At 44.6% G+C, this 18,779-nt stretch overlaps 1 protein-coding gene across 5 annotated transcripts in view; it reads left to right on the top strand.

Moving 5' to 3' along the window:
- The window catches only part of ASCC3 (activating signal cointegrator 1 complex subunit 3), a 161,512-nt gene that overhangs the window by 60,081 nt on the left and 82,652 nt on the right, over nucleotides 1-18,779 (top strand). For 2 of the 5 annotated variants that reach the window (XM_064170382.1, XM_064170383.1), the window contains exons 15-19: nucleotides 7,527-7,718; nucleotides 8,049-8,273; nucleotides 12,534-12,653; nucleotides 15,606-15,770; nucleotides 16,613-16,699. In XM_064170382.1, coding sequence (XP_064026452.1) covers nucleotides 7,527-7,718; nucleotides 8,049-8,273; nucleotides 12,534-12,653; nucleotides 15,606-15,770; nucleotides 16,613-16,699 — 789 coding nt within the window. Of the gene's footprint in view, nucleotides 1-588; nucleotides 769-5,696; nucleotides 6,072-7,526; nucleotides 7,719-8,048; nucleotides 8,274-12,533; nucleotides 12,654-14,219; nucleotides 15,477-15,605; nucleotides 15,771-16,612; nucleotides 16,700-18,779 lie in introns of those variants that run through there. The other 3 variants (XM_064170384.1, XM_064170390.1, XM_064170387.1) reach the window with 3 other exon arrangements.

Here is an 18,779-nt window from a genome sequence, read left to right as displayed (position 1 = left end):
ATGATTCTACAACACCTGCACAGCAGCAAGCTCCTCAGTTATGACACATTCCCAAGCTGATTTACAAGCCCCAGACAAAGCAGGAGGCCACAAAGGTGCTGAGAGGGCTGAAGCAGCTCTGCTATGAGGACAGACTGAGAGAGTTGAGGCTCTGCGGCCTGGAGAAGAGAAGGCTTCCAGGAGACCTTGGAGTGGCCTTCCAGTATCTGAAGGGGGCTACAGGAAGGCTGAGAGGGACTAATGGCAAGGTCTGGTAATGACAGGAGGAGGAGGAATGGGTTTGAAGTGGCAGAGGGGAGATTGAAACTGGATCTCAGGAGAGGGTTCTTTTCAGGGAGGGTGGTGAGACACTGGCACAGGGAGGTTGTGGATGACAGAAGCACAGAATGTGATCAAAGATCAGATTCACAACCTCCCTGGAGGTGTTTAAGGCCAGGTTGGATGAGTCCTTGAGTGACCTGTTTTAGCGGGAGGTGTCCCTGCCTATGGCAGGGGGTTGGAACTGGCTGAGCTTTGAGCTCCCTTCCCACCTAAACCATTCTATGATTCCATGAACTAACATCAGTGCAATACTCTTTTTCCCCTCAAATCTCTGTGAGGATATTCCAGAGTTTGTTACAAGTTAGTTGCCCAGGAAAAGGACTCCTCCTTTGCTCCAAAGCCGTGCCCAGGGGAGGGCTGATGCCTCTGTGCTAGGTGCATGCCTAAGGATCTGTAGATGTAGAAGAACCTTTCAAAGCTGAGCTTAATTACACAAAATTGTCTTCATCTCTGTGATTTTTAAACTTTATAAAGCAATTATCTTGCAGGCTTCATGAAGTCTGAAACATCATGTTAGTGTGTGGAATAAAATATTGAGACTATAAAGGCTGGATTTGAGGGATGATAAAGCTTAAAACTAGATAGATAATGCTTAAAACTAGAAGGAATTTTACAACTTAGCATGGATTTGTTGGAAAATACCCTACATGAGACACTGGAGCAGGGAGGCTGTGGGTGCCCCCTCCCTGGAGGTGTTCAAGGCCAGCTTGGATGAGGCCTTGAGTGACCTGGGCTGGTGGGAGGTGTCCCTGCCCATGGCAGGGGTTTGGAACTGAGTGATCCTTTAAGGTCCCATCCACCCCAAACCATTCTAGGATTCTATTTGGACAGGATCCTGTTGTAAAACTGAGCTCTGGAGCTCTCTTGCGTTGTCTGCTTGCTTTTGGCACCTCTCTAAATTCCCAAGTCTGCTGGCCCAAATCTAACCATGAAGCTTCTTGTTTCATCAGCTATTAGGAGCTACATTTAGGTGCCTTTTTAGGTGTGTAAAGGACATAATCTGATCTTTAAACTGATTTTGAGCAGCCTTTAATAATCCCCAGGCTTCAGCCTTGTGCACCAAGGTAGCAGAACTTCAGGGAGCAGCCAGCTAGGGACTTGGCAGGGGTGCTGGGAATCATCAGCTGGCAGGGTTGGTAATCACTGTAAGGCTTAAAGAGGGCATTTCTGCAATCTGTGGTGGTGTCCTCAGGGTACAGTGGTAAAAATTCATTGAACAGTAAGGGAAGAAGATAACTCAGGAAGAGATAAGTTTATAGAGATCTGGGAGGTGGAGCACCTCTGCTGTGAGGACAGGCTGAGGGAGCTGGGGGTGTTCAGCCGGGAGAAGAGAAGGCTCCAGGGAGACCTTTAGAGCAGCCTGCCTGTGCCTGAAGGGGACTACAAGAAGGCTGCAGAGAGACTGTTTGCACAGCCCTGCAGAGTCAGGACCAGGGCACTGGTTTGAAATGAGAGCAGAGCAGATTGAGAGTGGATGTGAGGAGCAAGTTCTGCACCAGGAGGCTGCTGGAGCACTGCAACAGGTTGCCCAAGGAGTAACTGAGACCCCATCCTTGGAGATATTTGAGGTCAGATTTGGTAAGGTTCTGAGCAGTCTGATCTCCTGGGGGATGCCCCTGCTGACTGCAGGGAGGTTGGACTGGATGCCCTTTGGAGGTCCCTTCCAACCCAAACCATTCTATGACTTGAGTTGGACACAAGGAATAGAGACTCCAAGGGAAATGAGCTTTTCCTGCCCTCACCACTTAGAGCTCTGCTGGTTTCTGAAGAGATTTTTTTCTGTTAGTACTTTACAAGTTGAAGTATGTAATTATCTCTTGCCTTGTGAGATTTACATTTGGCAACAAGAGATTGCAGAGTCCAGCCTTTTACACAGCACCTCCAGACCATGTCACCTTCACTGGAGGTAGCTCTGCCCTGCAGAGAGGGGGGTGTGTGGGGGCAGAGCCAGGCTTAGTGCAGCAGTCTGCTAAGGACAGGCAGACTTCCATTCTAGACAAGCACTTGGAAATGACAGGTGGACAGGAGACAACCCTCAGCCAGTGGAAATCTGCATACAGACAGAGGAGGAGGTTCAGAAGAAAACCACCTAAAATACTAGGAAAGAGAGAATTCATCCTGAATTGTGTCCTCCTGATGATTGCACTCCCAGAATTGTTCTCTTCACACCACTGGAGGAAGATGTCTAAGCAAAGCAGGCACTCTGCTCTCCCTACTCAGCACTGCTCAGGCCACACCTTGAGTGCTGTGTCCAGTTCTGGGCTCCTCGATTCAAGAGAGATGTTGCAGTACAGGAAGGTGTCCACAGGAGGGCGCCAAAGCTGTGAGGGGCCTGGAGCACAGCCCTGAGAGGAGAGGCTGAGGGAGCTGGGGGTGTGCAGCCTGCAGCAGAGGAGGCTCAGGGCAGAGCTCATTGCTGTCTGCAGGGAGGCTGTAGCCAGGTGGGGTTGGGCTCTGCTGCCAGGCAAGCAGCAACAGAACAAGGGGACCCAGCCTCAAGTTGTGCCAGGGCAGGTCTAGGCTGGATGTTGTTAGGAAGTTGTTGTCAGAGAGAGTGATTGGCATTGGAATGGGCTGCCCAGGGAGGTGGTGGAGTCTCTGTGCCTGGAAGTGTTGAAGCCAATCCTGGCTGGGGCACTTAGTGCCGTGGTCTGGTTGATTGTCTAGGGCTGGGTGCTAGGTTGGGCTGGCTGAGCTTGGAGCTCTCTTCCAACATGCTTGATTCTATGTTTCTCTCCTTCCTTTCTCCTTCAGAGGGATTTTTAGAGCACTTTACAGAACTTACTGAGGTGATTTCAGTAAATTGATCAGATCAATAACTCATAGGTTTAAACAATTCTAACTTTAATACAGTGAACTTAAATCTCCAGAGGGAGACAATTAGATTATTGACTCTTCCAGGAGAAATTCAAACTGATTCACATTTGTTTGCTAGAATTACCTTCTTCAAATACAGTCTTGCCAGGTACCCACTAATTATAACTCAGCAAAAGAAAAAGTGTTAGACAGGGATATTACTGCAGGATAACTCTGTGAAGTTAAGAGCTACTTGCATTAACAGAGTGAAGATGCAAAGCATGAGCATGCATACTCATTACACAGGAGAGCTTACTGGCCAGCCTGCATCCTGCCAGAAGTGATCTGCCAGGACATGTAAGCCATCTGGGTTGAGGAGAGATCGATTGTCTTTGGATTCTTCCTAGGAACCGCCAGCAGGGAGATCAGTCAGTGAAGGTAGTGCTGCTGTTCCCAGGGAGGTGACGTGAGGGCGCAGGAGCACTGCCTGGGCCCGCTGTGTTGAGCTGTTGGGGGTCTCTGAGATGCAACTGATTGGCAGCTCTACAGGAGAGCTTCCAAACAAGTTTTGTAGGGGACCTGGTGCATTGCTGCATGCACACTGCTGCGTGTGCACTCTCCTGCTGCACTGCTGTGTGTGCACTGCCCTGCTGCTCTGCTGCGTGTGCAGTGACCTGGTGCATTGCTGCGTGCACACTGCTGTGTGTGCACTGCCCTGCTGCACTGTTGCATCTGCAGTGACCTGGTGCATTGCTGCACGCACACTGCTGCATGTGCCCTGCCCTGCTGCACGGCTGCGTGTGCCCTGCACTGCTGTGTGTGTACTGCCCTGCTGCACTGTTGCATCTGCAGTGACCTGGTGCATTGCTGCGTGCACACTGCTGTGTGTGCACTGCCCTGCTGCACTGTTGCATCTGCAGTGACCTGGTGCATTGCTGCGTGCACACTGCTGTGTGTGTACTGCCCTGCTGCACTGTTGCATCTGCAGTGACCTGGTGCATTGCTGCATGCACACTGCTGTGTGTGCACTGCCCTGCTGCACTGTTGCATCTGCAGTGACCTGGTGCATTGCTGCATGCACACTGCTGTGTGTGCACTGCCCTGCTGCACTGTTGCATCTGCAGTGACCTGGTGCATTGCTGCACGCACACTGCTGCGTGTGCCCTGCCCTGCTGCACGGCTGCGTGTGCCCTGCCCTGCTGTGTGTGCTGTGACCTGGTGCACCGCTATATGAGCAGCGAATACTAAGAGTTATCCATTTATAGGTGTATAGAATCATAGTATCCCACAAAAGTTTGGGTTGGAAGAGACCTCAAAGATCATCTAGTCCCAGCCCCTCTGCCATGGGCAGGAACACCTCTCACCAGCACAGGTTGCTCAAGGCCTCATCCATGCTGGCCTGGAACACCTCCAGGCAGGGAGCATCCACAGCCTCCCTGGGCAAGCTGTGCCAGTGTCTCCCCACCCTCCCCCTAAAGACTTCTGTTTCTTAAGCAGTGTGAAAGGTAATGCAAGCTAAGGAGCAGTTCTTTAAGAGCTATTCATCACAGCAATGCAGGCAGCTTTTAAATCCTACAGGGGACATTTCCTTCAGAGCTAATTCTTTGCTTCTGCAATAAAATAATAATTTAATCTTCCTACTCCCACGTACCTTGCTACTTCATCCCTGTCCTAGAAACAGCTGCTGATAGCTTAGTTGTTATGCAGAGAGTGCAAGCTGAATGATACAAATAAAAGTTCTAATTGATAAGAGCAGAGTCCTCAGTCAAAACCAGCACAGCTCAAACCTGTTCCTTTTTTCTCCCTTTAAGCTCCAATCTGTAATTCTTCACACTCTGTTTCTTTCACAATCTGCTGGTCAGTGAAACTGCTCATCTTTAAACTGAAGCAGGGCAGATTGAGGTAGGGCATCAGGAGGAAGTTCTGCACAATGAGAGTGGTGCAGTACTAGAACAGGTTGCCCAGGGATGTGGTTCTGGCCCCATGCCTAGTGACATCCAAAATCAGACTTGATGTGGCAGCCTGATCTAGTTGGAGGTGTCCCTGCTGCCTGCAGGGGGTTGGACAGGATGACCTTTGAGAGTCCCTTCCAGCCCAACTCAATCTGTGAATCTTCCTGGTTTGGGCTTCTCTCTAGGTCTCCTCTGTTTGTCCTTCCTGTGGTGAGGGCTCCAGAGCAGGTCTGTTATCAGTAAGTGTGGCAACCAGCGAGGCAAACGTTGATGTTTCGCTTACCAAGAAGCAATTTATTGGCAGCTGTCCCTCACGGTCAGGCTTTATTGTTGGGTTGGTTACTTGATAAGAAAGCCATAACCCTATTTAAAGTCTCTTTTTTTGCTTGCCACAGTATTGGTAGTTCAGCCAAGAGCAGCAGCTTGTGCTCTGTGACTGGAGACAGCTTTGTGAGAACAGCTGCAAGAGAAGGGCAAAGGAAGCTGTTAGAGTTGTGAAGTCTTTAGCTGAAATACCTTAATGCTTAATTAAATCTTTTCTGCTATGTAGGCCCTCACTTCTCATTAAAATTAAGCTTGACATTTTTCTGTGTCTAATTGTAACCTTTTTAATGTGTCTTCATCAAGGACTGCATGAGAGTCAAGACATTTGGAGGAGGAACATAGGTGGCAGCAAGTGAAAGCAGGGATTTAATACACACCAGTTTGGGTGCACACACAACTACAAGCAGAGGTCATCAATCTGCAGCTCCCCCTGAGCAATAGGGGAGGGAAAATCAATTCTGCTCAGGAGCCCAGGGCTGGACCTCAGAGTAACAACTTCTCTGCACACCTGAGGCAGAAACCTTTTGTATGTAGTCAAAGCCAAACCTTTCAGTCTGCAATAGAACAAAGAGAAGTTTTTACAGTTTCCCTTCCCTTATTCCTGAATTGTTGGGTTTGTGCCTCTGCATCCACTCCAGTCTAGACTTAGGGGGGCAGCTGTGCCATCCATTGCCACAACAGCAGAGGGTTGTTTGCAGATGCTTTGCCCTTAAAGGATGTGCTGTGAGCAGTCTTCCAGCACTGAGATGCGAGGGGACCTCAGAGCTGCCTTCCCGTGCCTGAAGGGATCCTAGAGGAAGGCTGCAGAGGATGTGTCCAGGATGGGACAAGGGGAAATGGTTTGAAGCTGAGAGAGGGCAAAAAGAAAATCTACTGAAAAAGAAGTGCTGCTTCTGGTGGTTCTGGCAGGTTTATTGGAGAGAAAAGCTAATTTCCCTTGTCAGATGCTCAGACCAAAAGCTAATTCCATTGTCAGGTGCTCAGACCACCTTCTGCGTGGGATCCAGATCAACCCAAATGTCTGTTACAGTTCTGCTCAGATGTGTGGCTGAGGGGAGTTCTCCACATGCCTCTCTTCCCTGGGATCTGCTGATAAACTCTAACTGCATTTGTGTCATCTATAAACAATTTGCCAGCTCATAAAGCTCCATGAGCTGCACTGCCACTTCCTCCCTTTCTCCTTCGGTCCTTTTTAAGCACTGCAGCAGTTAATTAAACTTGCCTAAATATCATCTGCAGTTAAAAGCTGAGTTTGATTTCCTTTAAACGAACAGTAAATAGTGACTGCCAAAGCAGGAGAGATCAGGTCTTGAGGAGCTGGGTAATTGTGAGGTAGAGAAATGTGGCTTTCCTGCCATGTTTTTCTTTCCATGTCCAGCTTTATATTTGCATTCCCATCTCCCTATTTATTCCTGTGTTTGCAGAGATTTATTGTTCATGTTTGGCAGCATGCCAGTGCTGTGAACCACAGTTTGCTTTGCTTTGCTCACTCTGTGCCCCTTAAATCAGCTTTCAGCACCAGTGTGGCAGGTAGTAGTAAATGTTGATGATAATAATAACAACGTTATATTTAATTATCTAGATTTATATTAATTCCCTTTATATTAATTAATTCTCTGTAGTGTGCAGAGATGAAAATGAAAGTACAGTGATACTCAGGGAAAAAAAAGTGTTTCTCTCTCTTGTAGTCTGTGGAGAAGTAAAGAATCTCTGCTAACAAAGCCAAAGGGCTGCGAGGACAGGCTGAGGGAGCCTGCAGATGAGAAGCACCCACGGGGACCTCACAGCTCTCGTAGCAAAGAAATTTTTCCCCATCTCCAACCTAACCCTCCCCTGGCGTAGTTTCAGGCTATTTCCTCTCATTCCATCACCTGATGCTAGGGAGAAGAGACCAATTCCCACCTGGCTCCAGCCTCCTTTCAGAGAGTTGTAGAGGGCAATGAGGTCTCCCTTCAGTCTCCTTTACTCCCTCAGCTGCTCCTCTCCAGCTCTGTTCTCCGGAGCCTTTGCCAGCTTCCTTGCCCTTCTGGCCACACTCCAGCCCCTCAGTGTCTCTCCTGTAACAAGAAGGAGCTGAGGTTTTGTGTGCTGCATTTAGAAGTGGAGCTGCATCGTTGTGCTTGTCCATTCCAGGTACAGAGATCCAGAAACAAGCAGCTGCGTGAGCTGTTCCCGGACGGATTCAGCATCCATCACGCAGGGATGCTGCGGCAGGACAGGAGTCTGGTGGAGACCCTGTTTTCTAATGGCCACATCAAAGTCCTGGTTTGCACAGCCACACTGGCCTGGGGGGTCAACCTTCCTGCTCACGCTGTCGTGATTAAGGTAAGAGCTTCCAGAACTCTGCGCTTGGCTTCCTCTCTTAAAAGGAAACCTGTGAAGAAGCCTCGCTAGCAAGGGCCTCGCTGTGGGGTTTGGGCCTGGAGGGGAAGTGCCTGAGTGACTTGAAATGTTATTTATATCTCATTAAACTGCTTCTCTCCTGTGGGAGCCTAGTTTGTATAGTAAAGATTTAAATATATCAAAGATTATGAAGGGATTAGTTAAAGTACACTTCTGAAATCATGCCGTATTTGCCTAATTTCAGTGTTGGGCTCATCAGGATTTATATTCCTGTGTGTTTATGGTAATTTTTATTAACTTTTCCCCAACCAGGGAACACAAATATATGCTGCAAAAAGAGGCTCCTTTGTTGACCTTGGAATTTTAGATGTCATGCAGATATTTGGTCGAGCTGGACGGCCTCAGTTTGACAAGTTTGGAGAAGGCATCATCATTACGACTCATGATAAACTCAGCCATTACCTGACTCTCCTCACGCAGCAGAACCCCATTGAAAGCCAGTTCCTGGAGAGCCTTGCTGACAACCTCAATGCAGAGGTAAGCTTGCAGTCAGTTAGAGAAGCTGGCAAGCTTTCATAGAATCAGCCAGGTTGGAAGAGACCTCCAAGCTCATCCAGTCCAACCTAGCACCCAGCCCTATCCAGTCAACCAGACCATGGCACTGAGTGCCTCATCCACTCTTTTCTTGAGCACCTCCAGGGACGGTGCCTCCACCACCTCCCTGGGCAGCCCATTCCAATGTCAGCCACTCTCTCTGTGAGGAACTTCCTCCTAACATCCAGCCTATGCTTCCCCCAGCACAACTTGAGACTGTGTCCCCTTGTTCTATTGCTGGTTGCCTGGCAGAAGAGGCCACCCCCCACCTGGCTACAATGTCCCTTCAGGTAGTTATAGACAGCAACTTTGAAGCATTGGGATGCCTTGCAACCAAAATACAGTGTGGTTACACTTGAAATGTCTACCCCAGGAACTGTACTGGCAGTCTGTGGGTAGATTCAGACTGATATTAGGGAGAAGTGGGGGAGAAGGTAGAGGGGTTGAGAAACTGCACAAAAGTGGAGCAGAAGTCCATGGGAAGGTAGCAGATGCAAAGGCAGTGCCTTTAGCTAAAGACTCTCAGATGCAGTAGTTTAAAACCTTCGGAGGAATCTGCATGGTGCCTGCTTCTCAGTGCTTCACCTCCTTCTGTTCCTCAGCACTTGTGTCTAACCTGGGAGGGTCCCAGGGCATCTGCAGAGTGGGAGAAGCTGAAATGCACCCAGCTCCACAGAGCTGGCACCAGAATTAAGGCACTCTAATCCACTAAGAATTCTCTCCTTGCAGATTTGGGTTTGAGGTTTGGACTGGGTTTTGTTGGTTCTTTTTTTCCTTCTATAAATGAGCAGAAGAGGGGTGAATGGTCAGTGGTGATCACCAGAGGCATGGAGCTGCCCTTTCCTGCTGAAGTTGTGCCTCTGGGCGTAATGGAATGTCAAAAAGGAATGAAGTCAGCTGCAGGTTATGGTGCCATAGTTGGGAGAAGTGAGCCCAGCATCAGTTGCCCAGGTGGCAAACAGGCAATACCTGTGGCTTTATTTTCTGGAAGTACAGGAAGCCAGCCAAGAACCAGGGGATGTGGGTTATCAGCCACATGAACTTCAGCTTCTCTGGCAGCTCTCAGCAATAGCTCGCACAGTGCAGGTCACCATTCCTTCCTAATTGCTTCCACCTGAGAGCCCTCCCTGACATCCACAGCTGGACCCCAGCTTGTTGCTGGGACAACTTTCCCCCCAAGAGCTTAGAAACTGGGAGGGTTTGTGGTGCTGGCCATGAGCTGCACCTTCCCCAGGGGGTTCTGCTCCCTTTGCCTTTACTTAGGAGTTTGTTATGAAGCCAGGAGGGTAAAAGGTGCTGACTGGTTCAGCCTGGACAAAGCTTATTTTGCCTTCCAAGAGTAGGCATCTGTTGTGGTTCCTGGAAGAGAACTCCTTCAAAGCCTTTCCAAAGCACTGTGGCTGAGCAGTTCATCTGGCTGAGGAGCAAAGTGCAGGCTGGGGGGAACTGAAGTGTTCTCCCTGGCTGAATAGAGCCCCTTGGGACCTGGCCTGACCTGCATGAGGCTACCAACCTCATCCCTTCTCCCGTCGCTTTCTTCTGCTGCATCCAGATGGTGGACAAGTCCTTTGGAGTTAACAGATGCTGACCCTCCTCTGGACCCTCTCCAGCAGGTCCATGTCCTTGCTGTGTTGGGAGCCCCACAGCTGGACACATCCCTGCAGGTGAGGCCTCCCCAGAGCAGACTGATACCAAGGGTTGCCCTGACCTAGCTGCGGGACCTTGCTCTTTGCTGTGCTGAACCTCGTGAGGTTCTCCTCAGCTCACCTCTGCATCCTGCCCAGGACCTTCTGGATGGCATCAGCTGTCTACAACTACCTGAAGGGACATTGTGGAGAGGCTGCTGCTGGGCTCTTCTCACAGGCAGTTGGAGACAGAACAAGGGGAAATGGCCTCAAGCTGACCATCCAGCCAAGCACCTAGCACAGAGCTGAGGAAGCACTGAGAAATGCAGAACTTCTCTTTTTGTGCACTATCTCCTTGTCTCTATTGACTTTTCTGACTATTACCTATCTTAGGGCTTAAGAGAGGTCCTCTCCTGGCTTTGCTAAGTCACTCACTCCAGAATTACTATTAACCAGCTACTTTCTGCCACTGATGCTGTTCCAGCACAGGTTGTACTTTCAGGCAGCCCAGCAGAAGGTTCTCGCGGCACTAGATGGCAGCAACGGTTTGGAAGTTGCCTGGCTGGGATTTTGCTTTATTCCTTGCGAAGGTTCATCACAGCTGAGCAGGAAGGAAAGCAGAGGCTTAGGCTGCAGGCACTGAGCTGAAACTGGAGCTCAGAACCACCTTTTGGGTTTTCTCCCCTCTTAGTTTTCCTTGGAACTTAGGACAATTAATTTGTGAGATAATCAGGTGTCTGAGGGCAACAAAATTTGGGGCTTTGTATTTTACTTCTAATTATTGAATTTCACCATCCTCAGCAATAAAAAAATTCTATTTTCAGGACTGGGAATATAAAAGTTGAGTTTGGGTTTTGTACTTTTAACTATCAGACTTCACTGTCTTCAGTAATGAGAATTTTAGGGTTTTATGCTTGTGGAAAACAATATTTGTTTGGGTTTTTTTTTCCTGTTAATGTTTGCACTTCACTGTCCTCACCATTTCATATCTTTCATGCTTGTGAATATTGGTTTTGCTCTTCTAATTATCAAAATTCATTGCCCTCAGCAATGAAAATTTTACATTTTCATGCTTGTGAAAGTAAATATTGGTTTGGTTGTGGTTTTTTTTCTTTTCTTTATTACATTTCACTCTCCTCAGCAATGAAAATTTTACATTTTCATGCTTGTGAAAGTAAATATTTGAGGCTTTTTTTTTTCCTTAGCAGAATTCCTTGGCCTCAGCAAGGAAAATTTTATATTTTCAAGATTGTGAAGATAATTGTTGGTTGGGTTTTCTTTTCTTGTAGTTATCAGACTTCACCATCCTGGGTAACAAACATTTCCTACTTTCATGGTTATGAAAGTAAATACTGCTTTAGGCTTTTCCCTTTCAGTTATCCCAGGTAATAGCAGTTTCCTCTTTGCATGCCTGTGAAAATGAACCTTCCTCTTCTTTTGTGTTTTTCCTTGCAATTATCAGACTTCAGTGTCCTCAGTAATGAAAATGTTGTGTTCCCTGTTCCTGCTGGACCACCTTGTTAGGACATTTCAAGTTTTCAAGTTGTGCACTCAGAGATGCTGGAAGGTGTGGCGAGGCAGCGAGTGCTGAGGTAGCAAATGGAGCAGTCAGAACCCCTGGGCTGCATTCCACATTTTCCCTGCAGCAGCAGCCTGTGAAGAGCTGAATGCTTCTCTAGCTGCTTCAGTGCATAAGTGTAGATATTCTTTTTAGAAATAACATAGAGATTTTCCCTTGAAATAACCTAAAATCATAGAATCACTTCAAAGCAAAATCTCTGCCTCATTTCAGAGGAAAATCTCTGCACTTCTGCTATTTCAAAGAAAAAAAACCTCTGAATTATTTCAAAGGAAAAAAAGAGCTCTACTTTTATGCTATTTCAAAGGAAAAAAATCTCCATTTGTGCTGTTTCAAAGCAAAATCTCTATTATTTCAAAGAAAAGTCTCAACATTTGTGCTATTTCAAAGCAACAATCTCCATTATTCTTCTTCTTCCCCAGCTGAATTCTTCTTTTTGCTCTAGCTGAATTCTTTTCCCCCAGCTGAATTCTGCTTTTTCCCCTGGCTGAATTTTTTTTTCCCCAGGTGAAATCTTTTTCCCCTAGCTGGATTCTTCTTTTTCCCCTAGCTGGATTCTTCTTTTCCCCTAGCTGGATTCTTCTTTTTCCCCCAGCTGAATTCTTTTTCCCTAGCTGAATTCTTCTTTTTCCTCAGGTGAATTCTTCTTTTGTTTTCATATCTGCTTCTCTTTACATTACCTTGAGCACATTTGCAAAAGAATTCCCTTGTGTCATCTGTGTTTTTTTAATAGCAGAACTGCTCTGTACCATCTTCTAGTGGCAAAAGCCATAAGTGGTGTAGGTGTCTCCAATCTTATGTCGCAGAACACAACCGCGCTGGTAGCTGTCTGTGAGTTGAAGCTGTGTGAGTGCTTCAAGTGAGTATATTCAGAGCTGGAAACATCTTGACACTTTCTTTGACCTAGTCTCAGTGCTCCAAATTCCAGATGTTTCCAACGAAATACTTGTGTTCAGCTGTACCTCAGACACTGAGTTTTGTCTCTCTTCCTCTTTGCAGATTGCTCTTGGCACAGTAACTAACGTGGAAGAAGCAGTAAAGTGGATAAGTTACACTTATCTCTACGTACGGATGAGAGCAAATCCATTAGTGTATGGCATCAGTCACAAAGCTTATCAGGTATAAAATGCATTTTAAAAAAAGGATCTGTAACCTGCTCGGGGTCTCTAATCCTTCCCTGATGTGAGGATAAATATTTGCTAGTTCTACTTAACCTGACATCAGCAATTCTTTTAAAGTGCTTGGAAAAAGGAAGGTATTTTTTTTCTGTGGCAGAGTATTTTTAACACTGAATTAAGAGGCCCCTTCTGTTCACAGAAAAACACATTTTAGCTGCCCAAGTTACCCTCCAGGCCCCTTCTGTTCACAGAAAAACACATTTTAACAGCCCAAGTTAGCCTCTAAAGACCAACGTTCGTTGCCAGGTGCTGCAGTCAGCGCTTCAGGTTTGTAGGCAGAGTGTCAAAGAGGAAAGAAAGCATCCTTGAGCTGCTTGCTTCCCCTCTGCCCCTAACAGGCTTTGCTTTGGCATGTTTCAGCATCAATTATTAATTGACATTTTGTCTGGTTTGGTTGGGGTTTTTTTTATTGTGATTTATTAATGATAAGAGCTTTTGGACTCATTTGGTTTGGGGTTTTCTGTACTTGGAAGTGTTCCTTGCCTCAGCCATGTTAAATCAGAGCACAGTTTCAGAAGTTTGTCATTGTCTGTGGTTGTAAGGAAGGTTTAATGATACAGAGAGATTATATATGTGTGTGTGTGTGTTTATATATGTAAAAATATATAACATTACATATAATAGGTATATATTATATATACATAACATAGAGATAAGATATATACATATATAATGTGTATATATTCTTATATTACATTGCATTATATTACATTATGATATGTTATATATTAATTAATTATATTGCTATCTTGATATAATAAAATGTTCACTCTATTTTATGCCTAATAATATCTACATTATAGATATAATAAAACATTCACTCTCTTTTATGCATAATGATATCTACATTATAGATATAATAATATATTCATTCTATTTTATGCCTAATAATATCTATATTATAGATATAATAAAATATTCACTCTATTTTATGCATAATGATATCTATATTATAGATACATTAATATATTCACTCTATTTTATGCCTAATAATATCTATATTATAGCTATAATAAAATATTCACTCTCTTTTATGCATAATGATATCTATATTATAGATATAATAATATATTCATTCTATTTTATGCCAATAATATCTATATTATAGCTATAATAAAATATTCACTCTCTTTTATGCATAATGATATCTATATTATAGATATAATAATATAGTCATTCTATTTTATGCCAATAATATCTATATTATAGCTATAATAAAATATTCACTCTCTTTTATGCATAATGATATCTATATTATAGATATAATAATATATTCATTCTATTTTATGCCCAATAATATCTATATTATAGATATAATAAAATATTCACTCTGTTTTATGCATAATTATATCTATATTATAGATATATTAATATATTCACTCTATTTTATGCCCAAAAATATCTATGTTACAGATATAATAAAATGTTCACTCTATTTTATGCATAATAATATCTATGGCTAACAGATCTCTATTACCTAAATGTTGTTACTTGTCTCTCTCTGCAGGTGTTTCTAAGCACTTGCTGTCACCAGCAGTTTGGACACAAATAAATGAGCCTAATGCAAGTGAAACTCCCCCCAGTGTGTGCTAACTGCAGCTTATTTCACACGTCCTGGAGCTATTTGGTCACTTTATCATTGGTCATAAGATTGTTTGGGTCGCTGGAAGAGGTAGACCTGAAAGTAGGAGGTGTTTTTTGTGTAGCTTTTGTGTCTGCTAGAGGAAGCTGCAGTGGAAGGAAGTAGGCTTTTGATGAAGGAGGCTTCTGCAGGCAGCTTTAGACCTCTGATCGTCTCAGATCTGTTCTAGAGGAAGCTTTCCAGGACATTTCCATGTGTTAGTGCAGCACTAACACAAATCACAAAGCAACAGAGGATTGAAAAGCCCAAAGTGCTTTGCTGCTGAGAGGGATGTTGTTGTCTCATCCTACAGATTCCTTTTTTCCTTTCTTTTTCATCAGATATTTTCAGTGTTGTTAACCATGTATGGGTTACAAGAAATGCAGCACTAAAGGTGGGGAAAAAAGTGACAAAACACTATCAGATTTTTTTCTATTTAATAAATCATGAACAAGAGTTGCTCCCCCTCCCCTTGGTTTTTTTATGGGGAGTGGGGGGAGATTTCTTCATCTGCAGAGAAGCAGAGGCTGCCAACACTTGTCTTTTCGTGCCACTGACCTTCTTTTTACTTCTGGTGTGGTGTGTGGATCATAGGCAAGCCTATTTTTGTGTTAAGGCAGTAACAAATGGTATCAATTTGAAGTGCAGGAGCCAAGGCAATGCCAGCCTCTTGTTTTCTAGATCAGCCAGTCTCACATTTCCAAGTCCTTTGTGTTACAGGCAGTGTAAGGATGGGATCGTGCGAGATGAGGGCACAATCACAGATTGTCTCACTTAGGCCATACTGTCCCTTCTGTTCTGGCTGTAGGTATCCAGTTTTCCTAATTGGTATCTCCCTGTTCCTTGGCAGGGTTGCAGTGTGCCAGTTTCTCTCTGTGTTTTGGCTGGCAGTCAGTGTTACCCATTCAGAATCCATCTCTCTGCAGAACTCTCACTGGTTGCTCTTCCCAGCTGCTCAGCACAGCTGAGAAGGTGCAAACTTATTCTGCTTTCCCTCTCCACGAGCACCCACCACATTCCAAAGTTATTTTAGGGTGCCAAAGGTCGAGCCTGTCGACACAGAAGAAGTCCTGTACAGCCCATTTGTGGTCATTAATGTCAATTTAACTGTTATTTAGTGAGACCTCAGCAAAGTCTTGACTTAATAACTTTACCTTGGTTGCATTTGATTTCCAGCTTGGTGTGGTTGCATTTCCTCAATAAAACAATTTAGTTAAGGCTTTTGTTTTTCTTTCTTTCCTACAAATGAATGTGTGCTTTGTGTGTGTCTAGATGGATCCAAGTCTAGAAAAGCACAGGGAGCAGCTGGTAATTGAAGTTGGCAGAAAGCTGGACAAAGCCCGCATGATTCGCTTTGAGGAGCGAACTGGCTTCTTCTCCTCTACAGACCTAGGCAGAACTGCCAGCCACTACTACATCAAATACAACACTATCGAGGTAAAAGAGCATCTCCTGCTTCTGGCATTGATTCTTTTTTCCTGCTCTTTGAGCCCAGCCCTAAAATAGCTCTAAGATATTACAGAATATGTAGCTGATTTGCTCAGTATCTCTTCAAATAGTAGTTGCCAGAATGGGAGGAGAGGAAATGGGGAAAAGAAATGATGCATAAAGCAATACTGAAAGCTCAGGCTTGGGGCGGGTGAGGCTGGAGATTTCTGTGCTTCTTTTAGGTGTGTTGTAAGGAGCATTTTGCTGTCAGCAGTGTGTGCAGCCACTGGTACATGTTAACTCCTTCAGCCACGCAGTCTGATAAGAGTTAAGTTCTCCAGTGCGAAAATCCTAACAGCTTGCCCACCTTAAACAGCTTTTGGCACTCTGGTCAGTGCTGTGGGGAGTGTTGGAAGCTTGATTTGATGCACACATTAATTAATCTTCAAACCTTCCTTCTGTAGGAAATACTGAATGGAAAGTGAGGACTCAACATTAAGAATTTTTGGCTGCTTACTATCGCTGTGTCTAATGAGTGACATTTATTCACTCAGATGTGTCCCAGGCTGGTTTTGAAAGGGCTGTGGACTGCATGGCTCTTGAGTTTGAGATGCTCAGGTTTGAGATGCTCAGGTTTGAGATGGAGATGCTCAGGTTTCCAAGAACTGATTTTCTGCAAGGCCTGAGAAGTCATTCTGGAAGTCATTGCTGTTTAAATTGCATCTCTCTGGTCTCGCAGCAGTTTAATTCCATTTGAACCTTATATGCCTTTTAAGATCCTGGTTGATGTTTCTTCCTTCTGTGCTGTTGCTATGTTTATGTTCTGTGTCAACTCGTTTTGTTTTTACCAGACCTTCAATGAATTGTTTGATGCCCATAAAACAGAAGGAGATATTTTTGCTATAGTATCAAAAGCCGAAGAGTTTGAGCAGATAAAGGTAAAGTTTTATCCTTCTGCACAAAGAATGTCTCAGAACTGAACACTTCTTTAGCACTCCATAAACAGTGATCACAGCCTCAGATTCTGCTAAACACAGAGCACTATTATGCAATGTTTCCTCAACAGCCTTAATTGCCCAGAGCTGTGATGTGCACTCCCTCACATTTATGTGCAGCTCAGCCTAAACCACAGCGCACGTTTCAGAACCACTTACGGATCTCTACGAGTTCCTTTTAAATGCTTTTAAGAACTTTCCAGCTCCTCAATTAGTCCCAGGTGAGGATGAGTGTCCCTTCGATTGGTGCAGCCAGGCATGCACCAGTTTCTTCCTGTTTGCAGATGAAACCATTATCAGCTGCCTCCCTGCGCAGTTTGCTTTATCCGCGCCGTGGCAGGACTCACTGCAGTGACTTCTGTGACACGCTCGATGCCAGGAGCAGAGTGGCACCAGCAGGAGGATAAATTCTCATCAGTTATTTTCAGCTTTGAAATCTGGAAGGATTAGCAGAAGGAGAAATTATTTCCAACTTTGAGATCTATCAAGATTAACAGAATGATAGAATCATAGAAGCAGAGAATTGTTTCAGTTCCAAAAGACCTCTAAGATCGCTGAGTCCAACTCTGAAATCAAATTCAGTTCTGATTTGATACCTTCTGATCAATTATTTTCAGCTTTGATATCTGGAAAGATGAGCAGGAGGAGAAATTGTCTTCAGCTTTGAACTATGGAAGGGTAAATTATTTTCAGCTTTGAAATGTAGAAGGATTAACAGAATGGTGGAATCATAGAACCAGAGAATTGGTTCTGTTCCAAAAGACCTCTAAGATCACTGAGTCCAACTGTGAAATTAATTTCAATTCTGATTTGATAAATTCTGATCAATTATTTTCAGCTTGGAAATCTGGAAGGATTAGCAGAAGGATAAATTATTTCCAACTTTGAGATTTAGGAAGATTAACAGAATTATAGAATCATAGAACCAGAGAATTGTTCTGTCTGCAAAAGACCTTTAAGACCATCAAATCCAGCCATCAAATTAAGTTAAATTCTGAGTTGATAAATTCTGATCAAATATTTTCAACTTGAAATATGGAAGGGTAAATTATTTTCAGCTTTGAAATGTGGAAGGATTAACAGAATGGTGGAATTGTAGAACCAGAGAATTGTTTCAGCTGGAAAAGACCTCTAAGATCACCAGGTCTAACTATTCAATTCAATTCTGATTTGATACATTCTGATCAACTGTTTTCAGCTTTGATATCTGGAAAGATGAGCAGGAGGAGAAATTATGTTCAGCTTTGAACTATGGAAGGGTAAATTATTTTCAGCTTTGAAATGTAGAAGGATTAACAGAATGGTGGAATCATAGAACCAGAGAATTGGTTCCGTTCCAAAAGACCCCTAAGACCACCGAGCCCAACCATTAAATTCAACTCAGTTCTGATCTGATAAATTCTAATCAATGATTTTCAGCTTGGAAATCTGGAAGGATTAGCAGAAGGAGAAGTTATTTCCACCTCTGAGGTCTAGGAAGATTAACAGAATGGCAGAATCATAGAACCAAACAATTGCTTCAGTTCCAAAAGACCTCTAAGATCACCGAGTCCAAATGTGCAATTAAATTCAATCCTGATTTGACAAATAATGCTCAGCTTTGAAATCTAGAAAGATTAGCAGAGTTATCAGTGCTGAGAAATTATTTTGAAGTTGGATATTCAGAAAGCTACAACAGATTTTCTCATGCAGGCTCAGAGATTCCTTTACTCTCATACTCGCTTCGATTCCAGCCTCCCGTGTGGGCAGGGCACACGACAGTGCCTGCACTGCAAGCCAGCAGGAGCTTGTTTGCCCAGGCTGCCACCTCACAGAGGTGTGAGCCAGGCTCCACGGGCTTTAGCAGCCTGGGTTTATTGCCACTTTAGCACAGTTACACAACTTCCAGAGCAGAGTTGGCTCTCGTTGCCCTGCCTCTGCCAGCTGGCAGTGTCGATCTCTGACCAGCTATGCACTGCCAGATTGGCTCACGCTGCCTGGGCATTTCCAGCTCTGGCTAATGCAGAAATCCTGGCTTGCTGGA

The sequence above is a fragment of the Pogoniulus pusillus genome, chromosome 33 (genome assembly GCF_015220805.1).
Source record: "Pogoniulus pusillus isolate bPogPus1 chromosome 33, bPogPus1.pri, whole genome shotgun sequence".
NCBI lineage: Eukaryota > Metazoa > Chordata > Aves > Piciformes > Lybiidae > Pogoniulus > Pogoniulus pusillus.
Note: the sequence above shows the minus strand (reverse complement) of the source record. Positions and strands in the feature narration are given on the sequence as shown.